This window comes from Macaca thibetana, chromosome 8, assembly GCF_024542745.1.
Source record: "Macaca thibetana thibetana isolate TM-01 chromosome 8, ASM2454274v1, whole genome shotgun sequence".
In the NCBI taxonomy this organism is placed as follows: domain Eukaryota; kingdom Metazoa; phylum Chordata; class Mammalia; order Primates; family Cercopithecidae; genus Macaca; species Macaca thibetana.
Window position 1 is genome coordinate 32,777,247 of NC_065585.1, and position 16,964 is coordinate 32,794,210.

Genomic DNA, 16,964 nt, shown 5'->3' on the forward strand with positions numbered 1-16,964 from the left:
GTTCCCTGGAATTTATTTATCATAACACCCATCACATTTTAATGTTACTACTAATTATCTATAACCTCATGAGGACAGTGCCAAGTCCATTCTGTCAGCTAGTACAGTTCCTGGAAGTACATACTGCACAGTGCCTGGCAGTATATTCTCAGTACATATTTTTAGAATGAATCAATGAATACTTGCACAAGTGGAGTTTTGACTATTTTAGGGTTAGCAGGCATAATGAACTACTAAGATGTTTGCAGAAAAACTATGTTATATATCACTTATCCTAGGCAAACACTATTCAAAACTGGACACATATGAATAACACTAAAATCTTCCACTGAGGAAGGACTTTGTTTCTTGACTGTACTTTAGAAAACAAAATTTGAGTTTAGCAGAGCATTTAGCAAACATATAGTGTGTAAAAATTTTGGATTTTAATTGTAAACACGCTAAAAACAGCTATCAAGGACTTTTTTCTGATTGATCACTTATATGGATGCTAGTTTTAGACATATCACTGAGTTATAGAAACTTGTAACACATACACACACACACACACACACACTTATGTAATATATGACTTATATTTGAATCTTCATTAAATTTACCTAAGAGCTACCTGGCTACTACACTAGGTTTAAAGATCAATATTTAATATTTGTCTCTGTTGGGCCAAATATGTGTGTGAATAAAGAATTATATGAATATTCAATAAATCATATATGAGATAAAGTGGGATTATCATTGTTAAAAAGAGAGGAAAAGAAGAAACATTTGGAATGCTGAAAAATTACAATAATACAGAATAATTGAACCATTCTTTGGGAATTACCTCAACAAACAGATTAATTTGTTAAATTAATATTATGTGAGAATATCCCACTCTTTGTGGCAAAGAGTAGATTCATTTATTTGTTTGTTTATATTAGCAGGATATATTGGAGAATTTCAATGGGGCTACATTCAAAATTAACAGTGATAGTTATCAGGAAAAGGGAAATATTTAATAAACCATGGGGGAAAATATGTTGATTACATTATTGTATCAGTTTACAGATGATTATCCTGATTTTATGTAATCTGAAGTAAAATGGAATTTGAACAGTTATAATGATAGAAGCCTAGTTTTAATGATTGGAAATTCATTACCTCATAAAGCTATTCCATTGCCATGATGGGCAACTATATCTAATGCAAAGTTACTCTGAACAGTGAGTCAATAATTACCTCTTTTAAAATTTTTAGTTGGGCCGGGCGCCGTGGCTCACATCAGTAATCCCAGCTCTTTGGGAGGCCGAGGCGGGCCGATCACGAGGTCAGGAGAGCAAGACCATCCTGGCTAACATGGTGAAACCCCGTCTCTACTAAAATACAAAAAAATTAGCTGGGCCTGGTGGCGGGCACCTGTAGTCCCAGCTACTTGGGAGGCTGAGGCAGGAGAATGGAGTGAACCCGGGAGGTGGAGCTTGCAGTGAGTGGAGATCGCGCCACTGCACTGCAGACTGGGAGACAGAGCAAGACTCTGTCTCAAAAAAAGAAAAAAAAAATCTTTAGTTAGCTTTCACGTGTCTTCTGTCATAATGAGTACTCAATCATTTATTTGAGTCCCTTAACAAATCTCATAGCATTGTCTGCTAGTCCTTCTGGCCAAATTCTTCTTCTACACTCTATATTTTTATTATGCCAAACTACATTCACAATGTACCTCAAATCCCAGTGGCAAATTATATTACAGCTCTCTGGCTGCTGTAACAAATTACCATGAGTTTTATAATTACAAACAACAGTTTTATTTTATTTTTTTCCTCATAGCCGTGGAGGCCAGAAGTCCAAAATCAACTTTACTGCACTGAAATTGAGATCCTGGCAGAACCTCTCCTACCTTGTCCCTGACCACTTCAGGGTCTCAAGAATGAGAGAATCTCTTCCTTATTTTTTTCCAGCTTCTAGTGGCTGCTGGAATTCCTTGGATTCTGGCCACATCACTCCAATTTCTGCCTCCGTGGTCACATTGTCTTCTCTTCTATGAGTGTCGAGTCTCCCTCTGCCTCTTTTCCCCTCTCTCAAGATTCTTAAATTAAGCTCATCTGAAAGACCCTTTTCCATATACGGTAATATTTAGAGGTTCCAGAGATCAGAACCTAATATCTTCAGAAGGCATTATTCAGCTATATACACTAGACATATGTATCCAGAAGTAAACTGACTTTCTTTCTCCCTCCTAGGTAACAGATTTTCCTGGAGATGTCTACATTTTTGCTCTTGTTACCCCACTACTCTCAATAATTCAGAAAAGAAAATAAATTTTTCTCAAAATTTTCCTTTCACTTCCTCCCCTATTCGAATCACACAAAATTTAATAACTTTCTCTACAGCAACACGTGTAATATCTGGATTCCCATTTTTACTAAACTTGCCTCCAATACACTTCAGTCTCTCATTGTTTTTTACTGCAATACATATTGAAATATTACTGAAATTGTCTTTTCACTTTTACTTTCTTCACCCAACGCAGTGCTGTACCTAGAGCACAGTCCTAATCATGTTCTTCCTCCGACTTCTGAAACCTTCATTGGAAAACTGAAGGTGTCACTGTGTCTTGAAGTGCATAGTTACTATGCTGGTGTTTAGTTTTTTATTGAGTTTCTCCCCTAATCTTCCTCTTAGCTAAGATTTATTGAGTCGTTACTACATGCTGGGCACCTTATACGAATTAACTAATTTAATTTTTATAATGAATCTATGTATTAGATACCCTTATGACAATAATTTATTTAAATAATCTGAAGTACAGAAAGATGAACAACTTTCCTTTAGTGGCATGCCAATGAGGAGAAGGAGCCAGGAAGTTGCAAACCTAGTCTCTTTGATTCTAAGTTCTCTTGTATTTAGCTACTAAGCTCTACTCTTTTGAACTTTTTATTATTTCTCTAACTTTGCATGTGTATTTCTTCTTATGTAAATACCTTCCCCTGTGGCTAAATAAGATTACTCATGGTCTACTAAATCTAGCTCATGGTTTGATTCCTTTTACATTGTTAGACACTCAATAATTTCCTTCAGCTCAATATCTTTAGCTTAGCTCAAATGTCAACTCCTGCGTGAATCTTCACATTTTTTAAAAAGCTGAATGCAGTATTTTCTTCCCCTGAACTGAAGGAAAGGAAATTTTAGACATGAAGAGGGAATTTATAATTGTTTAAGGAGGTAGCAGTTATATTACAATTATACAGCTTTACTTCTGGTCTTCTTCCTGTCTTAGAACATTGCCATTGGGCCTGATGCCAATCCTACAGGCAGGGTATCTATTGCCATGTGGCACTCACCCCTGGAAACAGGCACCAAAATTCACTTGTATGGAAGAATAATGATGGGCTATTTTGCAGATAATAAATTTTTAATGAGTGAAATTGTTGTAATTATTTAGTGAATGAGTACAGTGCCTACGTTTTTAACAGATTTTAGCTTAAAAAAAACTTTTAATAAAGTTATTCCTTTCCTTCCTCTAAAACTACAAAAAAATTAATAAAGAAATAGCAAAATAGTATCCACAGTTGTGAGGGTCCTGTGGGTTCTTGCAAAAACTCAAGCTGTGCCAAGTGATGTGCAATAAAGTAACACATGCCTCTTTCTTTAAATAAAATTTAATAGATAGGAGAGAATTAAATCTCCCCAATATTTCCCTTCTCAACTTTAAGGACCTTCAACTGTGAATTAGTTGCTATAACTCTATTCATTAAAATAAATTTTTAAACATGCATTTGAATTAATTACAAAATGCCATTTTTTCTCATCCATACTGAGACTTGTTAAAATTATGCATGTTAAATTTTTTTAAATAAAGGAAGAGAAGACATTGAGCAAAGTTTATGCAAGGAAAGGATAATTTAAAAGTATCCAGAAATAAACTTGGTTTTAAAAAGGTTTATTATAAGCTCCTATAGACTTGTAGACCACAAATCTGGTTTTTCCTAATAGCTACAAGAAAACTAGGAAACTCAAATCAATGACATATACATAAAAATTAACCAATTGTTTTGAAAATGAATTGAGATTCCAGGCACTGAGTCATAGCTCAAAGCTTTTGAAAAGAGAATGTTCTGAGATAGTGACAGACATTACTCTGGTTATACCCATAGTGAAGGTTGGTAGGTGCTTCAAAGGCTTTTCTGTGTAAAAATCAGCTCGTGTAAGCCAGTACAATAATGGAAAAAAATCAGTTCTGTTAAAAACCTTCTATGAGGGGCCACAGTTATGTGGTCCAGGATTTGAACTCTCTTTTCCAAGGGAGATTGGTGGACTATAGTTATGTGTATCTGGTTAGAAATGTCTATTCTTACCTGTAATTATTATTTCACAGGTACAAGTTGTTAGCTTTGCCACAGAACATAATTGGGATTCTCTGGACTTTTATGATGGGGGAGACAACAATGCTCCAAGACTTGGAAGCTATTCAGGTAAATAAGAGAGCTGAGCTTAATTAAAATACAAGTATAATTAAGAATATAAACAAAATTAAAGAGCTACCTACAGCTCTTACTTGGTGGTTTTAATTTGCTTTTCACAAACTATACACAAAGATACAAGGACTGAAGTTTAAAAGATTTAAAGATGATATCAATATTGATATTTAAAACCTTATTATATTTTTAATTCTTTATATATTTGTCTAATTATTTATTGATGCTTTTATATTACTGATAATATTTTCAGCTGAGTTGGGGCTCAGGAATAGTATGTATGCTCTTTTCCTTAAAAGGATGAGCAATAATAATTAAAAATTACACTGTGCTTTGAATTGTGTGCTATGAAGTCATGAAAATAGCCAGGTGAATGCTACAAGGTACTGTTAGGTGAGAATAAAGAGAATACAGAATTATTTCTATGAAATGAATAAAATTGTATAAAATTAGTATATACATGTGTAACAAGACCAGAAAGAAACAAAATAAAAGTCTTATTTTTTATGTAAGATGTGGACTTGTTTTTAAAATCTGTTAGATTTATTAAGGTTGTTATTTTTTGAGATGTAGTCTCGCTCTGTCTCCCAGGCTGGAGTGCAGTGGTGAGATCTCAGCTCACTGCAACCCCTGCCTCCTGGGTCCGAGCGATTATCCTGTCTCAGCCTCCAGAGTAGCTGGGATTACAGACGTGCATCACCATACCCAGCTAAGTTTTATATTTTTTGGGAGAGACGGGGTTTCACTATGTTGGCCAGGCAGGTCTTGAACTTCTGCCTTCAGGTGATCCACCTGCCTTGGCGAGCAGGTGATCACACCTGCTGAAATTACAGGTGTGAACCACAATACCCGGCCAGATTTATTGAGGTTTAAAAGGTAATTTATGCAATAATTTAAAAGCTTTTGCATATATAAGTTGAAATAAAAAGTTTTACTTTGTTAATTTTTTACTATTATAGTTTTTAAACTCTAGAAATATAAACATAGCTAACAGATTAGCTTATTCAATTCAGATATACTGAAATAAATTTGAATGACTAAGCTTTTAAGAGATTTTTAAATGGAGTAGTGGAACCCATTATTTATCAGAACCAATGAGGAAAAGAAAGAAATATCTGGAGCAGGAGTGATTTGATTTAGGCATGAACAATATAGATTTAGATAGAAGTCTTAGAAAAATCCCACACAATTTTAGTATACTTTTATTTATAATAGGTTGGGGGTAATACTTTATTAGTATCATTATTAATTTTTGTGTGTGCATTTTTAGAGACAGGGTCTGGCTCTATTGCCCAGGCTGGAGTGCAGTGGTGCAATCATAGCTCACTGCAGCCTTAAGTTCTTGGGCTCAAGTGACCTATCTGCTTCAACTTCCTGAGTTGCTGGGACTACAGTCACATGCCACAACCTCAATTAATTTTTATTTTATTTTGTTTTTTTAGAGCTGAGGTCTTGCTGTGTTTCCCAGGCTGATTTCCAACTTGTGGTCTCAAGAGATCCACCTGTCTTACAGCCTCCTGATTAGCTGGGATTGTAATCCCGTGATTATTACATGAGCCACCACACCCATCTGTAATACTTTAAAAATAATAATATAATGATAATATAAGTGATAAATAACACCTGTTGATCACTAAGTGCTAGTTCTGTGTGACATTTGCCATGCATTTCCTTATTTGATCTTTCTAGCAAACCTGGTAGGTAATGGAGGCTTAGAGAGATTAAGTTGCCTGAGGTTGTACAACTAATGTTAGAATGAGATTGGGACCCAGCTGGTGTGACTCCAGAACTAGAGCTCTTAATCAGTAAGATCCTCTAAGAGACTTAAGGCAGGTGAAATGACCTTTTAAGTTTCTGTTTATTCCTGTCTTCAGCGGTTGCCGTTATCACACTATGGTCAGAAAAAAAGCAAGTGTGTGCTCTGTAATAAATTTTTTCTGTTCTTTCATAGAAGACATCAGGAGTGAGGTCCACAAAGTTGTGCAAAGCAAATGTAAAGAAACCAGTTACTTACAAAGAAATGTTTTTAATGATCTCAACTCATATGCTTGTTGAACTTTGTCTTAAAATGTAGAATTAACGCTTACTTATTTTCATGCTTGCCATTTGAAACTGCTAGAGTTGGAGTCAAAAATCTTAAACTATTTGCTCAATAGCAAACTCAAGAAATAATTGTTTCAAGCAGATACTTTATATTTTCAAACTCAATAACTTAATAAAATAAATTTGGTCTCCTTCAGAAGTCCAGAAAAATATCATTATAATGCATTTGCTGAAAGACAAGAGTAACAGTAGTTCATAACTGGAATTTTTTTGAAAGCTGACTACCAGCTTTGCTGTCAGAGTTTAAGAAACATTAAGGCACTTGACCTAGTATAGAATAATCTATCTATCTAGCTGTCTAACTTTAATTCATTATTAAAAGTCAATCAATGACTATATTATCTGACTCATACAAAGTTGTTACTATACTATAAAAATCACGTACAAAGTTCAAAATTAAGTTTATTTTTATTCCTTTTTAGTTTGCAAACTGTTCTATTCATATTTTGTGTTTCTTTTTAATTAGTTCACAAATCTGGTGACATACAGGCAGTTAAAACTGGTTATCACTTTGAAAATCAGAAGCCTCTGGTATAGCACAGTCTTCAAAAAACATATTGGAAAACAGAGAGAATACACAGTAATAACCTCTTTGAACATGATCATTGCAAACATTCATGTTTCTAACAAGATTAACTTTACATATATATGTATTTATTGTTTATTATCAGCTCATGCACAGAATACTGAAATCCACATGAAATTCAACTTTTTTTTCGGTGAACATGTCAAACATATAGCTTTAACTTTCACCAGCTCTTTTTGCTCCTACCTATTTTTAGGAAGCAATCTAAAGCCATCTCAAGTGGTCTGTCTTCTTGGAAATAGGAACAGTATATTGAAAGAGGATTGTGAGAAAAATATTTCTACTATTTTTTTTTTTGAAAAACAACTTGATTAATGCATATTTTTAGTGGTAATCTATTGACTGATTAGTAAACTTACTTAATTTTATTATAGTACTTATTATATGGCCATTGACTTGCCTTCTCATATATCATTTCAGGAACAACAATACCCCATCTTTTGAATAGTACGTCTAATAATCTATATCTAAATTTTCAATCAGACATCAGTGTTTCTGCTGCAGGATTTCATCTTGAATACACAGGTAAAAATAATATCATGTGCCATTCAAAAAGGTTAAGAACAAGTTTATATTAATAAAAAAATATTTTTGTGAGTATGTATATATTATAGCAACTTCCTCAAATAAAACACTGTCTTATTAAAATTTTGAAGTATTACTTCAATTCAATTACAAAATTATATGGATAAAGTTTTAATGATTTCACAAGAATTTACAAGTTTTTTTTTGTTATTGAGTAAGAATAATTCATGTGAAATCTACCTTTTCAACAAATGTTTAAGTGTGCAATATTGTATTAACTGTAAGTCCAATATTATGCAACAGATCTCTAGCACTTACTCATCTTGCATAACTGAAACTTTATACCCATTGAACCACAGCTCTTCATTTCCCCCTTTCCCTATCCCCTGACAACCACCATTCTACTCCACTTCTTTGGGTCTGACTATTTTAGATTTGCCATGGAAGTGGAATCATGAAGTATTTATCCTCCTGTGATTGGTTTCTTTTACTGTGTAATGTCCTCCAGGTTCATCACCTCCTGGTCTGTATATCTGTTTTTATCCAGTACTACACTGTTTTGGTAACTCTATCTTTGTAATATATAATCAAGAAGTAGGACCCCAGCACTTTTGTTCTTCTTGCTCCAGAATTCTTTGGCTGTTCAAGATCTTTTGTGGTTCCATATGCATGTTAGTACTTTATTTGTGGAAAAACATGTCACAGATTTTGATAAGCATCAAATTGAATCTGTAGGTTGTTTTGTGTAGTATGGACATTTTAACATTATTAAATATTCCAATCCATAAAAATGGGATGTATTTCTATTTATTTGTGTGTCTTCTGTAATTTTTCTCGTAGCCATTTTGTCGCTTTTTTTTTTTTTTTTTTTTTTTTTTTTTTTGAGAAGGAGTTTCGTTCTTGTTGCCCCGGCTTGAATGGAATGGCATGATCCTGGCTCACTGCAACCTCCACCTCCTGGGTTCAAGTGATTCTTTTGCCTCAGCCTCCCAAGTAACTGGGATTACAGGCATTCTACACCACACCCAGCTCATTTATATTTTCAGTACAGACGTAGTTTCACCATGTTGATTAGGCTGGTCTCGAAATGCAGCTGATTCTTTGTATGTTAATTTTGTATCTTGCAACTTCATGGATTCACTTATTAGTTCTAACAGTTTTGTTTTTTTTTTTAATGGAGTCTCCTCAATATTACTGATAAATAATGATTATTCATATTTCTGGGATACATGTGATATTTTTGTACATGTATACAATGTGTAGTGATCAAATCAGGGTAATTGAATTATCATTCATAACCTCAATCATTTATCATTTATTTATGTTGGGAACATTTCAAATCTTCTCATTATTTTAAAGTATACAATAAATTATCATTAACTCATCACCCTGCTTATCAAACATCAGAATTTATTCTTTCTTTCTAACTGTATTTTTGAACCCATTAACCAATCTCTCTTCTTCCTTGCCTTCCAAGTCATCCATTTCAGCCTCTGGTAACCATCATTCTACTCTCTACCTCCATGAGATCAACTTTTTTAGCTTACACATATATGTGATATGTGAGAATATGCAATATCCATTTTTTATGCCTGGATCATTTCACTTAACATAACATCCTCTAGTTCCAGTCATGTTGCTGCAAATAACAGGATTTCAATTTTATGGCTGAATAGTACTCCATTGTCATATATACCATATTTTCCTTACCCATTCATGCACTGCTGGACACAGGTTGATTCCATATATTGGCTATTGTGAATACTGCTGCAATAAACACGAGAGTGCAGGTATCCCTTTGATATACCAATTTTCTTTCTTTTGGATATATACCCAGCAGTGGGATTGCTGGATCTTATATAGTTCTATTTTCCATTTTTTAACGAAACCTCCCTACTATTGTTTATAATGCCTTGACCAATTTACATTCCCACCAAGAATGTATAAGAGTTACCTTTTCTCCTTTTTTTTTTTTTTTTTTTGGTTGCTTGATAATATCCACTTTACCTGGGGCAAGATGACATCTCAGTGTGGTCCATGGAGTCTTTATGTTGTTCCGCATTTAGGATTTTATCATCTGCAGACAGGGACAATTTTAATTATTCCTTTTTGACTTGGATGCCTTTTATTTCTATTTCTTGCCTAATTCCTCTGTCTAGGACTTCCGGTAGTATTTTGATTAGAAGTGGAGAGAATATCCTTACCTTCTTCCTGATTATAAAGAAAAAGCTTTTTGTTTTTTACCATTGAGTATGATGTTAGTTATGGGCTTTTCATATGTGGTCTTTATTATGTTGAGGTAAATTTCTTATACACCTAGTTTTTTTTGAGAGTTTTTAATAATGAAATGGTGTCAAATACATTTAAATACTTTTCTTTTGCATTCATTGATACAATCATGTGACTTGTATTCTTCACTCTGTTAATGTGATATATTACGTTTATTGATTTGTGTACATTTGACCATTGTTACATTCCAGGAATAAATTCCTCTTGGTCGCGGTATATGATTTTTTTTTTTTAACATGCTGCTAGATTTGGCTTACTATCATGTTGTTGAGGATTTTTGCATCCATGTTCAGAAGGGATATTGGACTATAGTTTTCTTTTCTTGTGGTGTCTTTGGCTTTGCTATTAGGGCAGGGCTGACTGCAATAAAAAAGTTTGGACATATTTTCCCCTCTTCAATTTTTTTTGAAGAATTTGAGAAGGATTGATGTTAATTTTTTAAGTGTAAGGTAGAATTCACCAGTGTAGCCATCTGGTGCTGTGCCTTTCTTTGTTGGGAGGACTTTTTTAACTGATTCAATCCTTTTACTAGTTACTGGTTCATGTAGATTTTCTGTTTCCTTAAAATTTAGTCTTGGTAACTTTTATATTTCTAGGAATTTTTTTTTCATTTTTCTGAGTTATTCTAATTTTTGGTGTGTAATTGTTCATAGCAGTCTCTTACTCTTTTAATATCTGTGGCACCAATTGCAATGCCTACTTTTTAATTATAAGTATTTTTAAATTGTGAAAAAGGAACTAGATCCTGTAGAGATTTTAAAATTGGAATTAAAGTGACTACTCCTGACATAGAAAATGTACATTCATCTCCCAAATTCCTGCAAAACTTTCCATCATAAAAATAGATTAGTTCCCCTATTAAACACATATATGAAGCAATGTGTCATTTCATGCATAAAATCATCACAAATGTAATTAGGTGAGTGTTTGGGTAACTATGGGTTTTCTTACTCTCTACTTAAAATGCAAAGAAGACAAAATCTTTCAACATCATCTCATTCAGGCCACTTAGTTCCACACTGAAACACCATGACCTAAATTGAAGTTTTGATAGACATGAAACTCTCAGTGGGAGGGAACAGCAGCTGCAATTGATAAGCATGTGCTAAGTAAATAATATTTAAATGATTTTTTACATGTTTTTGGTTTTATAATGAAGTTTACTTTTCAGTTATTGCTAACTTCAGATACAATAAATGTATCACTGTAATGCAAATACATGACAAATCCATAAAACAAAATTTATTCATTCATTCTTTATTCAGCCGACAAAGATTTTGAACACCTACCATATGTCAGGCATTATGCTCGACATAAAAAATGTGAAGATAGACATGTCACAGTATCTTTCTTTGAAGAGTCTTGTAGAAGATTCACAAAGATAAAGCAATATTACAGTGCTTTGAATACAGTAATAGATATATTTGTGGTAGATCACCCAAAAGCAATAAATAACCATCTCCATTTAGGAAATTCAGGGAATACTTCAAACAGGAGGTGACACTTGGGGTGAGTCTTAAAAAATAAGGAGTTTTACAGTTAAGCAAGGAGTGGATAGATTCAGCAGAGGAAATCTCACATTCAGACAGCTATTAAATATGCCGCATTAGGAAAAATTCAAACTATTTCAGTAGGAATGGTACATAAGATATGATGCAGTGGCAGTAACTAAGGCTGCTTATATAGGCAAGACTACTCCTGAAAGGTGTAAGACGTCATAATGAGAAATGTGACTTTGTTATAGGTGCCGCAGGTCAAAAGCAGGATATGTTTTGATAGTTCTTCATGATGCAGACCATTAAATTATTGTAAACCACAAGTAAATTGAAGAAACTTTAAAAAGTCTCTTGTGGACAACTTTTGCATTTCTAAAATATATTGCTGAATGCAAAAATCCTTTATTTGTATAATATATGATCACTAATATTTAACAAGATGATATAGCTATATATAATATTTTTTAAACTGTTCTTTTGGTTAGGAATTCTTATTTTTAATAAATGAGATAAATTGAGCTATATCCTAATTAACACATAATAGATGCTAATAGTACATTGTGTCTTGCCTTTTAGAACAGAGAATTACAAGTTTGACTGCTCTTCCTAAGGGAAATCAATAACTACTCACATTAAATCTCACAATTTTAGGTCTTGGAAACCAACATCTTTGACAGGAAAGACATACTAGTTATAATTTAAGCATTTTAAATCATGATCTTTAATTTAGAAAGTAACATTGAGTGCTTATGTGAAGTGCACTCTGCTTAGAACTGTAGGGAAATTGGGAGATGAATGAGACAAATCTCTTTTCTAATTGAGTGAAAACTTTATTACATGGTATATGTTTTTCCCTGTACTGTATTTGTGACTGTTTACCCAATTAAATTACAACTTGTTATTTCTATAAAATGAGCAAAGAAAGCCACTGTCCTCTAAATTAATTATCTGAATCAAACTAAAAAATGTGAGAATTTACTATTGGTAATGAATGAGCATAAGAACAAATGATGCGTTGGTATATTTTATGTGCAGTTGCTTTAAATAATAACACTACCAACTCTCCTAGTAGTCCAGAGGCTATTCAAAGTGAATGGCGTTTAATCTATTAGTTTGAATTCACGTAATTTAAATGTTCGTAAAGCGATGCTTTGGGTTCAAGATGATCCCTAGATACTTCTTAAGAGTCATTAGCTATCTAGATTCTTCACCTAAGAGAAAAATACGCAAACAAAACATAGAGCAGGATATTTATGCAATCTATGAAATGTGTTAACTGTATTTTTCAAAAACCACAAAGTGGCAACCTATTAGAAGATGATATTATAGTCAGCAACTTTTTAAAGCATTGTGTTGATAGGCCTTAACTAAGATATCAAAACATTTGCTGAATGCTTCCTTTTAATTGGATCATTATTATTTGAAAACTTCCTGAATTAAAGTAAATATAATTTAAAATAGCACTACAAAAAGCCTTTAAAGGTATAGAAAAATAATTTTATCAAATCATAATTTAGCAGAAGTTAACTCTCCATGTAGACAAAGACCTTTCTTTTTTGAAGAAATTTAATAAATACCTTACTAATGGTATACTTGACTACATTGGTCACATAAAAATACTACAGTTGCATGTGCTATTTTTACACAAAGTCAGTGACCCTAAATTAAAATTATAATTATAATAGAAAACTGAAAGGATACAGAGAAATAGATGTGAAAAAGAGAGTTACAGAATATGGAAAAAGAGAGGTAATAGGGGAGATGGACTGATAAAGACAGGTGAGAAAAAGATACATTTAGTTGACAGTGGGGAAATCAGTGCCAAAGGACAACTAACATTCTTTCAATTAATTTTTAAAATTTTAGAGTATGTTTCTTGTTTGCAATTCTGTTGTCTAATCAGGAAGGACATTAACATAATATTTGCTAAGTACTGAGTTTAAATTCAGGAGAATGGTGGAAGATTGAACAAGAAAATTTAAAGACTAAGTATTACTTTACAGTACTAAAAAGACTAATAAATTCTGCTCTGGTCTTTAAGGACAAACGTATAAAACAAGCCATGGCAGCATTTTTGACTGCATTGTTAAGAACAGATTGAATAACAGTTAAAATGTGTTTGGTGGATGAAGTGCTACATAGAGCAGCTGTGGTTTAGAACAATATCCAGTCGGGCAACCAGAAAGACTGACTGTTCACTCAGTTGCACACTGGAGACTATTATTCCCAGAAACTCCAGAGAATACGGTGCCCTCTACCCAAGCACCATGGATTTTTTTTCACCAAAATAATGTATTTTGCTTATGGAAAGAGCATCTTAATTTCTGTCAAGTTTCAAAAAAGGTAGCCTTCTCTTAGTGGAGAAACATCTATTTTGTGATAATTCAAGAATCTGTTCATTTGTGAAGGCAGATTTTGATAACTAGATACAGAAATTTTGAAGAACTCCCTGTGTATTTAGAGGCATCTCAAAATACTGGCTGAGATATACAGCCTCTGAAAGAGAAAACTGTGTTTTTTAATGCATGTAAATAAGGACTAAATTTTTTTTTTTTAAATACCTAATTTTAGATACTTGATATAAGCAAAATACTTAAACAACTGGGTACTGGGTAAAAATGACATTGGGTGTGAGTGGTGTGTGTGTGTAAACAGGGTAGGTATATTAACTTTTTTCTATGAAGGAGACACCTATGTCACTGCACATCTTTGGGTATTTCATTTGTGACAGTCTCTAAGATAAAAGTTCTGCCCACTGGGTAACATAAGGGAAGAATCACAATGGGGAAATCACAGTCTATAATCACACTATGAATACCAGGAACAGATGCAGAACACTTTAAGGTTTTCTATAAAAAAGGATAGTGTTTATATTTTTCATCCAAGAAAGTAGACTCTTACTATATTCCTAAAGGAGTATTTTAAATAGTGAAGGTTTCAGGAAACATGGCAGGTGTTCTTTCTTAGTAAATGGAAATTTGGCTGAGATTCTTCCCAGCAAGTGAGTGTTTTCTCCATCTGATTTTTCTACTCATGAGGTTTTCAGAAAAAAAAAAAAAAATATATATATATATATATATATTTTTTTTTGTGTGTGTGTGTGTGTGTGTGTATATATATATATATTTGTGTGTGTATATATATATATTTTCTGGTGGCAGAGTTACTACACAGATATGCCCTGCTTTTGATTTACTTAAAAGGTAAATGCTGGCGGATAGGCTGATTTATTTTTATTTATTTATTTATCTTATTTATTTATTTTTTTATTTTTGGAGACATAGTCTCACTCTGTTGCCCAGGCTGGAGTGCAATGGCACTATCTCAGCTCACTACAACCTCCACCTCTCAGGGTCAAGCAGCCTCTTGCCTCAGCCTCCCGAGTAGCTGGGACTACATGTCATGCTGCCATGCCTGACTAATTTTTTATATTTTACTAGAGATGGGGTTTCACCATGTTGACCAGGCTGGTGTTGAACTCCTGTACTCAGGCAATCCACCCACTATGGCCTCCCAAAGTGCTAAGATTACAGGCATGAGCCAACGCGCCTGGCCAGATAGGCTGATTTTTTAATCATTTAGTGATCGTTTCCTTCTTGAACCTGAGATAATGGCATTTTAACTTTAGAATGCCTGATCTTTAATATTTCTGTTATCACTATTATCATTTATATCAGACAAACCTATTGTTCCTTCCACTCAACCCTTTCTACACCTTGGTCTTAATAATATTTCTAGATATTTGATCATTTCATATCATTACCTTCCTATCTACTAAATAAAGGCAACATTCTTTAGCCTCTTATTCCAACACTGATTTCTTAATGCTTCATTTTTCACGCATGAATTTTGTAATATTCCCCCACTTAATCAAATTAAGCATTTGTTTTTAGATGTAACATACCTTTCCTCTCTCTACTCCTTTCACAATTCATTTCCTCCACTTGACATGCTCTACTTCTCTTTTTTTTTTCTCGCTATAAGACTCTTAACTCTTATGTTCTACTCTGAATTGTGTGTGTGCGTGTGTGTGTATGGATTATTTTTATTTGTGAACCTTTTATTCAACTCCATCAGTGTTCTTGTTTTTTGTTTTAGCCTGTGTTTGTTTTTGTATGTTGTTATCAGGTAGTCCTCATTCTTCCTTTCTTCCACCTTGTTCATTGCAGATTAATTTCTGTCTTTGGGACTATCATTTGTGAGTGTGTGTATTTATTTATTTATTTATTTATGAGACGGAGTCTCACTCTGTCGCCCAGGCTGGAGTGCAATGGCACGTGATCTCAGCTCACTGCAACCTCCACCTCCCAGGTTCAAGTGAATCTCCTGCTTCAACCTCCTAGTAGCTGGGATTACAAGTGTGCACCACCATGCCCAGCTAATTTTTGTATTTATAGTAGAGACAGGGTTTCACCATGTTTGTCCAGTTGGTCTCGAACTCCTGACCTCGTAATACGCCCTCCTCTGCCTCCCAAAGTCCTGGGATTACAGGTATGAGCCACCGTGCCCAGTCTTTGTCATTTGTTTTTATCTTACACATCACAGATATAAGAGAGAAAACATAATTCCTATTTTACTTAAGACTGGGGACTGGAAGTCAGGTTAGCAAGGGGCTGGGGGAGACATTTAGGAGGGAGTGTAATTCCTGGAGTGTAGGGGATGCCACAGTGCTTGGTGCCACAAGCTCCTTGTGCCACTCCCCCATGCTCATTGGATCTCAGCACCTTATGTGCTGCTTCTTATGAAACACCTGCACACAAGTATTGCCAAGGGCTGAGGAGCTGTTTGAGATTTTGTATCCTGTATGGGAATTGTTTCAAAAGAAATCAATGACCTCTGCATTCTAACAATATTTTAAGGAGAAAAAGAGAAGGAGACCAGCAAGGAGTCTTGTTTCAGAGGAGCAGTACATGTGCAGCCACTTCTCTGCCCAGCAGCGTATGCCCCATATCCATGTGGGCTAGGCCCTCACCTCTACCCACTTCCTCCCATGGGCTGGAGAACAGCAGTGAGATCCCCAGTAGGAGGCCGGGGGAAATCTGGGCAGCTGCATGTTTTCTGAGCATCTTCTCCATCCTTGCTCCTTTTCTACCCTAAATTTTAACTTCACTGATCAAATCAACCCAGCTCAGAAGTGGTCTCTTCTTCTCTGAATTCTGGTATCATTTCCTTTTTACCTGTCTCAATGCCTATATCTTCATTCATTCAACAAGTATTTACTGAATTCTGTGTGTCAGCCATTGTTCCTATTAGTGAACAAAAGAGGCAATATACTTTTCCCCCCTTGGGGTTTACAGTCTATCAGGTGAAGACAGATAAAAAGTGAGAATATAATAAAGGAGTAATCTATATAGCATTTTAGAAAATGATGTGTCATTGAAAAAAATAGATGGAGAGTTGAGGAATCAGGAGTGCTAGGGATAAAAAGAGGGATGCTATGGCGGTCAGGGCAGACCTTATGGAGAAGGTGACAACTGAGCAAGCAGTTGAAGGTGGTGCAGGAATAAGCCTTGC

At 34.3% G+C, this 16,964-nt stretch overlaps 1 protein-coding gene across 5 annotated transcripts in view; it reads left to right on the forward strand.

The window, feature by feature from the left end:
* Window positions 1–16,964, forward strand: part of CSMD3 (CUB and Sushi multiple domains 3) — a 1,234,985-nt gene that overhangs the window by 1,071,541 nt on the left and 146,480 nt on the right. For all 5 annotated transcript variants that reach the window (XM_050802135.1, XM_050802136.1, XM_050802137.1 and 2 more), the window contains 2 exons: window positions 4,352–4,448; window positions 7,561–7,665. In XM_050802135.1, coding sequence (XP_050658092.1) covers window positions 4,352–4,448; window positions 7,561–7,665 — 202 coding nt within the window. The remainder of the gene's footprint in view (window positions 1–4,351; window positions 4,449–7,560; window positions 7,666–16,964) is intronic.